At 36.1% G+C, this 13,109-nt stretch overlaps 1 protein-coding gene across 2 annotated transcripts in view; it reads left to right on the top strand.

Annotated features, from left to right (window-relative positions):
• Positions 1–13,109, top strand: part of FSD1L (fibronectin type III and SPRY domain containing 1 like) — a 72,064-nt gene that overhangs the window by 39,759 nt on the left and 19,196 nt on the right. The window contains exons 7-10 of one of the 2 annotated variants that reach the window (XM_029921104.1): positions 4,041–4,250; positions 6,212–6,310; positions 10,493–10,622; positions 11,237–11,269. In XM_029921104.1, the coding sequence (XP_029776964.1) occupies positions 4,041–4,250; positions 6,212–6,310; positions 10,493–10,622; positions 11,237–11,269 (472 nt within the window). The remainder of the gene's footprint in view (positions 1–4,040; positions 4,251–6,211; positions 6,311–10,492; positions 10,623–11,236; positions 11,270–13,109) is intronic. The other variant, XM_029921105.1, reaches the window with a different exon arrangement.

The following is a 13,109-nucleotide window of genomic DNA, read 5'->3' as shown; positions in this document are numbered from 1 at the left end:
GGTTTGCCCAAGCTAAGATGAAACCACATCATGAATCAATAAGCATTTTGCATTTTCTTTCATTATCTACTCAAAGTCATGCCTACTGCACCTCTAAACATTTCATTAAATCCAATGATACAGCAAACACTCCCAAAATAAACTTAGATTGTATTGCAGTTTCACTTAACAGTATATAAAATGCTGTGTTGTGACAGGTGTCAACTATCCATTAGATACTCAATCAATTTTTCTTAAGCACTACTAACTGCTTGCTTTTCTTGAAGCTAGATCATTCTGAAAGTTTCCTGTTAGACCTATGAGTGCAAACATATGGTATCTGTCCTTCTCTGCCTGACTTATTTTGCTTAGCAAGACACCCTCAAGGTCCATCCACTTTCCTACAAATGGCCAGATTTCATTCTTTCTCATTGCCATGTAGTACTCCATTGTGCTTTTATTGCAAGTTTGGCAGAGAGAAACAATAACACCATGATAGTTAACAGTGGGTTTTAGGGCCAGACTTAGATTTGAATCCTGGCTGCTATTTACTTACTGTGAACCTTCGGCAAATTATTTAACTTTGCTTCATTTTTTTCATCTTTAAAGTGTGATGGTATTCTTCTAGGGTTTGTGTAAGGATTAAATTAATTGAAATCTCTAACTTACTTGAAAATAGTACCTGGCACATAGTAAACATTTAATGCATATTAACTGTTGTCATTACCAGGATAGTTGTGGTTGTTGGCTCGGATGAAATTTTCTTTCCAGTAATAATATGTTAACATTGGTTTATTAGAATATTAGTATGAGGGTGTTTCAGTAGCCAAAACCATTTTAAATTGAGTCTCAGATTATTTTCCACATGTGTGAGAGAGCCAGCTAAGGACCTTTTGGTTAGTATTCTCTTTTTAGCTAACATCAAGTAACGGTGTTAGACCGATAGCTAAAACAGTTTGCACATGGTAGGTTGAAGGGGCAAGTGCTTTTTAATTTACTTACAAATGCTTTTTACATACAGATTCTAGCCAGAACTGGGCTTTATTTTTTGGAGGTTAGCTGTTTTTGAATAGAGAATATTGATCATATAAAACCATTCTCAATATTTGGTCAGGGACTTTAAAATATGATTGGGAAAAAGATTAGTAGTTATGAAACTATAATGGAACTAATAAGGATAGCATACATGACAGTAGAAGCTTGGATTGTCAGTAACTTGTTCTCTGAGTGTTCTGGAAACAAGCAAAGATTTCTAATAGATTTTAATTGGTAAACTTAAAGTTAAGTGATATCTTGCAATACGAATAATACGTGACACCAAATGTCACATGATCACAACTGAGCCAATGATTCTTGAAATTTGCCTTGACTACAAGTGTTTTAGATTACAAGCATGTTTCTGGAACAAATTATGCTTGCAAACCAAGGGTTTACTGTATTCACTTGTGTGAGACAAGTCACAAGTTCTAAGGAAGTTTATAGAAGGAAAAGATGAGAGAAGGAGCCATATAGGTGTAGAGTAGAGGAAAAAAGTATACTTGTCAATGGATATCTACCTGTAAATTGGCCTTTCAGAATTACTGTCATTCATGCTGCTTTTTTTAATTAAAAAATTTTTTTAATGTTTATTTTTGACAGAGAGCGAGCGTGAGTTGGGGAGGGGCAGAGAGAGAGGTGACACAGAATCTGCAGCAGGCTCCAGGGTCTTAGCTGTCATCACAGAGCCTGATGCAGGGCTCGAACTCACAAATCGTGAGATCGTGACCTGAGCTGAGGTCAGACACTTAACTGACTGAGCCACCCAGGTGTCCCAGCATACTACTTCTAAATTCAGAAGGAGAGTCAAGAGTGGTGGATTGTGAATGTACACATGAGTATTTTATTTTTTGGAAAAAAAAACTACTAAAAAGCAATCTTCTCACCATTACTTTCCTCTCCTTGGGTTTTCTATAGTGGCTTAACAGACCACGGCCATGTTACTGTACAGCCAAGTGGAGTGTATGCACAGTTAGGATTTCCTCTTTTGGCAAACTGTTCAGACAGTCTAAAACAATGAGGTATAATAAAAAAATAAAAATCCTTTTGTGGTGGAGTTTCATCTCTAAGGAAAAATGTAGGTTATTAAAATTTATGAAAGATGAATTCATATCACTAATTTTTATTCTGCTACAGCATAAAAATTGCCCATAAGGTGGAATCAGATTAACTAGAAAACAAATATCTCATCTGTTAATAATCTATTCCATAAACACCACAAAAATCAACTCTACACTGTATTATGTATAGTAGCATGAGTTGTGGACTTACTGGAGTTTGAAAAATGGAAATGATGATGGATGATAATAATTACAGTCATTTTCTTCTACTCTAAACTATTTTTTGTACATCAAAACTTAAGGATTTATATTCTCTCTGAGCTACAGAGAGAAGATTGTGGCAATGTTGATGCCACTTGTCCTTTTATATTCACATGCGGAGAAAAACTTAGTAAAATTATTGATCTACTTTCCACACTGTTGCCAGTTAACTGTTACTTTATGGAAATTGCTTTGAATTGTTCTGCATTCTCATTTCCAAAGAGAGTTTTGCATTTCCTAAGTAATATTTTATGTTACAAGTCTACAACTCTTCATCTTCCCCTGATGTCTTATGCCTTATTTGATGAATGTTTTTCTTCTGTATGGAATCTTGGATGAACTTTCCACATATTAGATCCACGTCAACTTTAATTTGACATGCCACTCATCAATTATCTAAATTTTCTTTCTCTTTCCAAGTATCAATCACCGCTGTCTTGGATTTTTTGCCACTTTCAGCAGTTTGCTCTCTTTTGGGGGCCTTTTTTCAAAGAAAGAATTATCTACTTGCCAGTACATTCTTACTGTGATGGTAGCTGAATTAAGATATAGATAGTAAGGAGTCAACTGGGCCCACTTACAAGTTAAATGATTCTTGCTTTATATCAGCCTCTTGGAACTTTAAGTACTAAGTACAGGTATTTGATTCACCAAAATCATGAAATTGCTACATGCCATAGGCCTTTACATTTCCTCACATGTAGGCAGCACAGAGCATATTAAATTCATAAATGCCTGTGGTTTATTTTCTTGACAATGACTGGTAGTCTATATTGTTTATGTTCTAGTAATAGAGATTAACATCTGTTATGCATTATAGAGACAAGAACCCTACAAAATAAATGAAGGAAATTGACCATAATGGCAGATGTTAAATACTTACTTGAATGTCTTTTGTCTTACTAATAAGATATATCAGATTCCAAATATTTATTGTACAATTACATACATACAAGAGTTGAACTTTGGAGACTATAATTAATAGAGATCAGCTGTCTCACTTCTTGCTCTCTCCCCTTTTTTACTAGTTAGGTTGCGTATTTAAAATTTACATCAAAATGTTAAAAAAATTTTTTTAATGTTTATTTATTTTTGAGAGAGAGAGTGAGCAGCAGGGGAGGTGCAGAGAGAGAGGTAGACACAGAATCTGAAGAAGGCTGCAGGCTCTGAGCTAGCTGTCAGCGCAGAGCCCAATGGGGGCTTGAACCCATGAACCGTAAGATTGTGACCTGAGACGAAGTCAGATGCCACCCAAGCACCCCTGCAATCCTTTTATAAACAAGATTTAAAAAATGCATAGAAAATATCTTAAATTAATACAAACATTGGATTCAAAGGAAGTTATTCTATTTTGTCAATAGTGATTTAATCTATATTCTACAGCTGTTTGAAGTAGCAGATTAAAAAATATGTGTTGAGAAGTAACAAGTCATTGTTGATTCTTTATCCTTAGCATCTTTGAATTGCTTTTTGTCAGATAGGATTTTAATAAACTCTGAACACGTCTGTGAAAGAACTTTGAAACATGAATTTTTAAACAAAACTTTGAAAAATAGTTATTTAGCATTTATAGGGTATCCTTTCTCTTAGTCTGATTCAATGGAACCATTCAAAAGCAACTTGAAAACAGCAGTTTGAATGACACACATGAATATTGGATTAGTACTGTAATAACTGAGAAATGAGGCTGCTTTTTTCTTTCAGTTCCTAAAGCTCCAGAGATAGATCCAGTAGAGTGTTTGGTGGCTGACAATTCTGTAACCGTGGCTTGGAGAATGCCAGAAGAAGATAAAAAAATTGATCATTTTATACTGGAACATCGGAAAACTAATTTTGACGGACTTCCACGTGTAAAGGATGAGCGATGCTGGGAGATAATTGATAATATCAAGGGTACTGAGTATACACTATCAGGTAAGTGACTGCATTTCATGAATTTCATTCTCAGAAAGTGAATGTAATTGTGAAAAATGTTTTGAGTTACTTAAATTTTTTTTTTTAAGTTTTACTTATCTTTTTGAGAGGGCAGGAGAGCACGCGTAAGCTCATGGGAGGGGAGGAGCAGGAATCCCAAGCAGGCCCCGTGCTGTTAGTGTGGAGCCTGATGCAGGGCTCAAACCTGCAAACCTTAGCTGGAAGCAAGAGTAGGGCGCTTAACCAGCTGAGCTACCCAGGGCGCCCCTTGAGGTCCTTTAAAAGATATAATTAAGTTTCTTCAGCCAAACTTTTTCTGTATTCATTATAGAAGTGAATGTCTTTTAATATATCAAGAAAACTTTCATTTTAATTACTTCCTGCTATTTGCTTTTTGATAAAATTGTGTATGTAAAACAAACATGAAGGATTGTTCTGGAAACAATATTTCAGAATAACATTAATTTTAACCTTGTTTTTTAACAATAAAGCTGTTAGTTATTTAGGTGTACACACTACTCCTGCATTTCAATGGTTCAATAAATAGTTGCTTTTACCTTTTTATGATTATCTTTACAGTAATACTTATAAAGCTGTGAGTTGGTATTAGAAATTTGTGTGTTAGCCTTTTCTTTCAAAAGATGTCTCTGTGTATAGGGGACTTTGGGTATTTGAAATAGCCAGATATTTCTGGAGTTGTTCAGTACTTGTTATGCATGAGCAGTAACATAACCATTATTGAGCACTTAACATTTGTCAGGAGCTCGGCTGAAGTATATTACACAGTATGTCTCATTTAATCAGTATAGTACATCTCATTTAATCTTTATAATTATGAGGTTGATTTTATCATTTTTATTTTACAGATACAAAAACTGGTTCTGTCAAGTTGACAGACCTTTAGCTAGTAATTTTTGAACTGAGGTTTTAAAGATTTTATTATTTATTTTTATTTATTTTTTTATTTTTAAAACTTTTTTTTCTGTTTTTTATTTATTTTTGAGAGACTGAGAGAGAGCGCATGAACAGGGGAGGGTCAGAGAGACAGGGAGACACAGCATCTGAAACAGGCTCCAGGCTCTGAGCTAGGTGTCAGCACAGAGCCCGACATGGGGCTTGAACCCACCAACCGTGAGATCATGGCCTGAGCTGAAGCTGGACGCCTAACCGACTGAGCCACCCAGGCGCCCCTTTATCATTTTTTTAAAGTAAACACTACACCCAGTGTGGGGCTTGAGCTTATAACCCCGAGAACCAGAGTCATGCTCTACTGATTGAGCCAGCCAGGCCCCTCATGGATGGACTAAGATTTTAATCTAATTTCAGAGTTTTACTGTTAATCCCTATGCTTTACTTTCCCTTTAAATTCATTTTTCACATTAAAAAAAAGTGTTTCATAAATATAAAATTCTTTAAGCTGTCTTCTTTCCAGAAATTGAATATGTTACTTTAAATTGTAGGGGCACCTGTGTGGCTCAGTGTGGGGTAAACGTCTGACTTTGGCTCAGGTCATGATCTCATAGTTCATGGGTTTGAGCTCCATGTCCAGCTCTGTGCTGACAACTCAGAGCCTGGAGCCTGCTTCAGATTCTTTGTCTCCCTCTCTCTTTGCCGCTCCCCTGCTCATGCTCCGTCTCTCTCAAAAATAAATAAAACATTTGAAAACAAATTATAACATTTCTCCTCGAATGAAACATTACTTTTAACTTGAGAATACCTTTTTTATCACTAGGTTAAAAAAATGCTCATTGATTAAACTATTATTTATTTCTTTTGAAGAAAGTAAGAAATAAATCATAATTGCTCTCAGGCATTATCACTGTTTTAACATAAATTTATCCCCTTCTGGAGTAAAGAGACAATTCTAAAGAGGGAATATGTCTGTTTGAAGGTTCATACTCTTACTTTGGGAGTAGATTCCTTTAATTTTCATATCTGAAACCCATTTTCAATTTTTTCAGGCTTAAAGTTTGATTCAAAGTATATGAATTTCAGAGTACGAGCTTGTAACAAAGCTGTAGCTGGAGAGTATTCTGATCCAGTGACTCTAGAGACCAAAGGTAAGATTGTAGACATTTATACAGCATAAAACGAAACTTAAAGTCTGAAGTTATCCAAGACTGTGACAGGAAGCATTACACATATGGTAGCATTTCTTCCTCACAGTGCATGAGTGCACATACATACTTGGAATTTTCTGTAGTAGGAATTTTAAGATGGGAGAATTAGGACTATACTATTAGTTTTTACTAGTTCTTCTTTTATGATGGTATGCAAATGGGTAAAATAGCCTGAGATGAAGGCATCGTACTCTGTGGTGGGGTGCTTTACAAATCGCGGTCTAGTATAAATACATGGGCATCAGTGAGATTTGCCCACAGATAATGCGGAAGTACCATTTCAGTTTAGTTCATGTACTCTCTGTGTTCTTAAACTTTCCTGTAGAAAGTAACGTTTGTTTATCTTATTAATGTTTACAAAGCACTCTCACACTTGTCTATTTGATCATTAAAACCATCTTGAGAGATCAGTAGTTTAAATATTACTGATACCCAGATGAAGAAAGTTTACATATGTTAAATGACTTGCCCACAATCCCTAGAACTAACTTGGGAAGGTGTAAAGAATCTGTTTCCAAATTCTGTGCCAACCCTTATTGTTTAGTTAAAACTCTCTAGAATAACACATTTCAACATGGAAGATTTTTGAGGTATTTACCATTTGGAAGGCCATAATGGTAGAGATCTGTCAGTTGTGAGATGATAATTGACTGGATTTACCTCAAGAAATAGATTCTACACACTGTTGAGGTACTTGGGCCTTCAAGTGTTCCACTGAACTTTATTAGTTCATATCGCATTTGAATAGGTTTGCATGCCAGAGTTTGATGTGATTTCAAAGTGATATAAAAATATTCTATCAGATTAAAACAAAATATGAGGCCTATAAGTTATTGACAAGGCAAATTCAAAAGACAGTGTTTGCGTCACAAAGGTAAAAAAAAACTAAATTGAGTAATTTTTTTGGATTAATGTTTTTATTGTAGAGCTGTGGATAACGTAGCCAAGAAATGGTTACTTTGTATTACTTGTTATTAAACTGAGATGTGACTGATTTCTTTAGCGATTTTAACCATTTTGAAGTATAGTTAAGGTAGATAATCTTTTCTACACAACCTGAACTATTTTGAGCCTTTGGCAGGTAAAACTGCATTATTACTATTATTCTCCCTCAGGACTACTGTATCTTTTTATTTCTTTTGTTCCTTCTCCTTTACCCCTTATATTTAGTCCCCAAACTTGGACCTGTACATTTCTACACAAAGTCTACAGATTCAGGAGAAGGAATAGCTGGTTTTAAGTTCCTGGGCAGGCTGGTCCAGTTGGCAGTGTTTGGATCTTAGTAGTCAAATTCTTGGTCTTAGTGTTTATAGAGTTGATTTTAATCTTTTCAAGAGTTCTCACTGTGGGGTAAACCCCCTGGGGTGGGGATAGACTGAAACTCAACCCTGAGCCCCACTAAACATTTAATTCTGACCTTCAGGGAGATCCAGAATAAAATTCGTCTCTTAATTGGCTATCGGTCACAGCTTCTCTAAGGGTTATTCCATACCATTGGAGTGGTAACTGATGAGGGCAAGAGCTCTAGAGGAAACGTGTGGATTTTTAAAAAATGACATGTTGAACAATTGCTTACTCTTTTTTTGGCTTGCTGTAGTGCTTTTTGACCAACCATAGAAATACAGGTATGGAGCAGAGAACTGGAGGAAAGGGGAGAGAGATGGAAATTAAATAGTTAAAGCCTACCAGCATTTGATATCCTGCCTCTTAATGGTGCTTGATGTGGGAAATAGTGAACATTAGTAATTTCTGGCTCCAATGTATGTCGCACTGTTCCTTGTGATTGGAATTATCACATATGATGAGTAATCTGAGTTATAATTAATAGAATTTTTATGTGGTTTATCCCTTCCTTGTAAAGGTAAATGATTAAGATACTAATCACGAATTCCTCTCTAGTTTCAAATGATAGTGGCTATGATATAATTTTGGAGTACCAAGAAAGCAGCCGCCGATACAAATACATGAAACATAGTGGTACTTTGATTTTTTTGGTACTTGTTTTCACAGACTTTTAAAGATACGGAAACTAATTCCAAGTTCTATTACAGAGATGATACAAGAGGCAGGACTGATATTTGAGGCCTCACTTTTGAGGACTGATGTTTTTGGTTTTTAAACTACACAGTATCCCTGTTAGCTTAGAAAGGTTCTGTGGCTTCGTTGAGGTCCCAGAAAGGGGGTAGTGTCTAAAACAAACAAAAAGGGAGAGCGAGATTAAAGATTGTATCCCTGGGATGGAAGCCCATGCCTGTCTGCATGCTGTGGTATTTAGTAAGTCTAGTCTCAGGTGGCTTGGAGGGGCACCTTTTCTAGCCACTCATGACCCCACCCTTCCTCTATCATATTGAACATTAGGGGACAGCCTTAGGATTTTTTTTTTTTTTAAAGCCTTAGGAATTTAACAAGTAGCTGAGAATTGAGAGAGCCTTAGACTTATAATTCACTTTTTCTTTCTGTCCAGAGGAGGTACCCTTACATGTATTACCTAATAGCTAATATAGAGGTTAATTAACCCTGTCTTTTAATTATTTTGTTTTAGTGTTCTCTACACCCAACGTGGGGTTCAAACTCACAACCCCAAGATTCAGTCTCATGCTTTTCTCACTGAACCAGCCATGTGCCCCAACCCTTTTTTTTTTTTTTTTTTTTTGAGAGAGTGCATGAGCACATGTAGGGGGGGGGCAGAGAGAGAGAGAGAGAGAGAGAGAGAGAGAGAGAGAGAGAATTCCAAGCAGGCTCTGCATTGTCAGGGTGGAGCCCAGTGTGGGGCTTGAACTCATGAACCTTGAGATCATGACCTAAGCTGAAATCAGGAATCAGATTCTTAACTAAGTGAGACACCCAGACACCACAGCCCAACCTTCTTTTCTTAAGGCACATCATTCTTGGTAGTGTATGATTTCAGGTTTGCTTAATCTTAACTTTTTAGTAATCTACCTATGAAGTAACTATTAAGTGCCTATTTAGTAACCTGTTTATTATTGAATTTTATTTCCATTTTTACTGAAAGACTGTATTTTTTTCTGTAAGTTCATTTGAACTTAACAGATTTGAACTTTTGAAGGAAAATAGAAGTAAGAGAAGCAGATTAATTGTTAACTATGTAGCAGATGATACTTTGCTTAAAGCCTCAGAGAGTCTAGGAATTGTATTTTAGAGTATGAGGAGTTCCGCATTACTCAGCTTAATCCATACATTTTAATGATTTACCTTCTATTTCCAAAGAGAGAAGGTAATACCTTGTTACACTGATTTCCTAAACTAGCAATTCTGAGTAAGTTGCCTGAGTGGGATAGAATACCAAAATACCCAAACTACCAAATAATTTGAAAAGCATAGTTTTGTTTCCCTTTTTAAAATTATTTTTAAAATTTGAGTACAGTTGGCACAATGTGACATTAGTTTCATGGGTACAACATAGTGATTCAACTTCTTTGTAGTTCCCCTAAGTATAGCTACTATCTATCATCATATAATCCTATTCCAGTCTGAGTGACTATATTCTTTATGCTGTTCCTTTTCTCCCATGACTGTTTCATGTATTTTGATTGTTGTCATTTAAGTAGTCTTTTCCCCATCTCTTTGCCATGTAAGTCATCTCTAGCTCTATCACCTGGGTTGGTTTCCTTGCTTCTGTGCCTGTTTCTTTGTGCCTTTTTTTTTTTAATGTTTATTTCTTTGAGAGAGAGAGAGAGAGAGACAGAATGTGAATGGGGGAGGGGCAGAGAGACAGGAGACACAGAATCTGAAGCAGGCCCCAGGCTCTGAGCTGTCAGCTCGAACGTCACGAACCATGAGATCTTGACCTGAGCTGAAGGCAGAGGATAAACCAACTGAGCCACCCAGGTGCCCCTCTCTGTGCTTTTTAATTCAAAACTACTGAGTTTAAATATTAAACTATTAAGTAATAGAGAACAATGATGAGAAATAAAAAGAGGAGTTAGTAAATTACAGCCTTATCTTTGGGGACTTTAAATGCCAGCTAGCATTAGGAGTTTTAACTTTATTCTATATCTACAGTGTTGAATAAACTAAGTAGGAAAATAATGTGATGATAGTTGTGCTTCAGAATGTGGAGATGTTCTATATTTTTAACAAATTGACATTTTTTTTGGATAGCACTGAACTTCAATTTGGATAACTCATCATCTCATTTGAATCTGAGAGTTGAAGATACCTGTGTGGAGTGGGATCCTACAGGAGGAAAAGGCCAAGAAAGTAAAATGAAAGGAAAAGAGAATAAGGGCAGGTAAGCTAGGTTATTCAATGTTATGTGGACACATACTTGTACATCGATTCTTGACAATAACTTATGATGAAATTCTTATTCTGTATATCAGTATAATTTCTGATATGCTAGTAACATCAAAGTGAAGAATATAATACTGTTTATTGGTACTTGAATTTGTTATGACATTTTTCATTACTTTTTTCTCTAATCTTCTTTTTACACATTTTATTTCAGTATTCCATTTCCTTAAAGTTGTATCTGCATAACTTGAACTGCTTAAGAGAGAAGTTCCTGAATTTTTAGATTTATAGATCACCTGTCTTATCTGAAGGTCTGCATTAAATGACAACTTTTAGCATGTACATCCCCATTTTCTTGCCCCTCATTAGCAATCTTTTGAACCAAAGAGGAAGGCTTGGGACCTTCTGTTGTCAGTCTTATTTAGACAGTCTCAAAGCATGCCTTTTTTTAACAGAGGAAAATTTTACTCAGACTGAAAGTAATATCACTGGGAGTTACAACAGTGGATCAAAAATTTTTTTCTCAGCAGGCTTTTGATCTAATTTTATTATAAGCTGTTAAATTTAGGTTGTAAAGCAGTCTCTTAACAGTTGCCTATTTTTATCTAACAGTGTCCATGTTACTTCACTGAAGAAGCATACAAGGTGATGATCTGTGTGTGTCTGGTTCTAGGACTTAGTATATCTAGCTTGGCTGAATAACTTTAATTTTTCTTTTAACCAATAAGCAGAAGCCATTGCAGCAGCCTTCATAGGCTAAAATACTGCTCTGTGCAGACTGTCTGTATTAGTAGCTTATGTTTTGAATTTACAGCACTGTAGTATGCTGCGTACTGTTTGGATTATATTGTCTATGGTAACAAAACAGTAAGCTCTGCTTTTAAAGCCTTTCTTGAGTTATTTCCCCTCATCTGATTTTTTTCTGCCTTTACTTATACCTGGCATCTTTCTTGTGCTATATTCGGGACATCTAACATTACAACTTTGCTGTTATTTGTATTTGACACAAGTCAGGTTTGAAGTGTTCTGTATTGTATAATAACTATGCAGTTTCAAAAGCATTGAGGATGAGAAATAAAGCTCATTACTGAAGTTATTAAGACAGTGCCCAGAAAGATGATTCGGTTCAAATTGCATGGTTAATAATGTGCTAATTTGAAGATACTACATATCTTTACCAGAAACCAGAAGTGGTCCCTTTTCAAAATTATCTTCTTTTGTTTTTTCTAGTTTATTTGCTCATTATTAGTGAAAGTGACTTGAAGGTTGGTATATTATAAATTGTAGAATGTTGCTGGATTTAATTGAGTGTATGAAGTTTCATTTGGTTCCTTGGAGATTTTTTAGAGTGTTTGTATTTAGCAGTTCAGATCCTATTCTCTTTCTCCTTTCCATTTTCCCCCTCCTCTCCTTTAAAGGGTATTTTATGTGTGTAGCAAATCTGGAATGTTACACACATTTATTCTTTCCATAAATATTTATTCACTGTAAGATGTTAGTTGGATGTGGTGGGGTTTACAGGGATAAACATTGTTTCTGTCTTTAAGAAATTTGCCCTAACTTTTGTGTATGAGATATAGATCTATATATAAATAACAATAATAATACATTACAATAATAGAGATTATGTGTAATGGTAAGTATAATGAAAGGAGTTTGAGAAGAAAGATGTCCTGAGCTCCCACGTGTTAAAGTGGTCAATTAGACAGTGAGCCAAACTGAAAGTCACAATCAGGCCTTTATTCCCTTACTATGGTATTATAAGCAAGAGACCACAAAGGAGAGGGCGCTAGCTCTCCTCAGTGTTCCGTTTTTCCCAGCAGAATAGCACTGGTGAGGGTCAGGTAAGTCAAAGCAGATTGCAGATGGTGGTTATCTGGAGGATCATCTCACTGCCAAGAGAGCCCCAAAGAGTGCTTTTCCTGTTGTTTTATGGACCTGCGGCCAAGAAGGAAGGAAAAGAGGAAAGTATGTAGATTGATGTAGAAAAGTATTGAGATTGAATGGAGAGAAGTGTCTTCAGACTACATCACCTCACACTGCCCCTTTAAGAAGGTCTACTCAGAAGCAGCTAAAAAAGTCTCAGCTGAAGACCCCTCTCCCATAAGGGGGTCTCTGAATAGAGGTGCCTAAGCTAGGAATGCAGATATGCATAGGAGCACTGAGTGGGGGTGGAGGAGGATTGCATCTTCCTTCAGAAACTGGTGAACTAACTATATACCAGTCTGGTTGGGAAAGGCAGCCCGCTCAGGTCTGTCATTTAAAGCCTTTTATAATTGTTTGGGGTTTGGCCTGAAAGATTACACATAGGATTTTGGCCTCGAGGTGGATTCCTCAGAAAACTTATTGAGCCTGGTAAGATCTGGAAGATCTTCATTAATGGACTAATATTTAGGCCAGTTCTCAAGTGGAAGAACACGTGCCCTTTGGGCTTGCATAAACCAGAGTAAAGGCACTGAAGCAGGTTGCCTGAGTTTAAGGAACA

The sequence above is a fragment of the Suricata suricatta genome, chromosome 13 (genome assembly GCF_006229205.1).
Source record: "Suricata suricatta isolate VVHF042 chromosome 13, meerkat_22Aug2017_6uvM2_HiC, whole genome shotgun sequence".
NCBI lineage: Eukaryota > Metazoa > Chordata > Mammalia > Carnivora > Herpestidae > Suricata > Suricata suricatta.
This window is presented reverse-complemented; position numbering and strand designations above follow the sequence as displayed.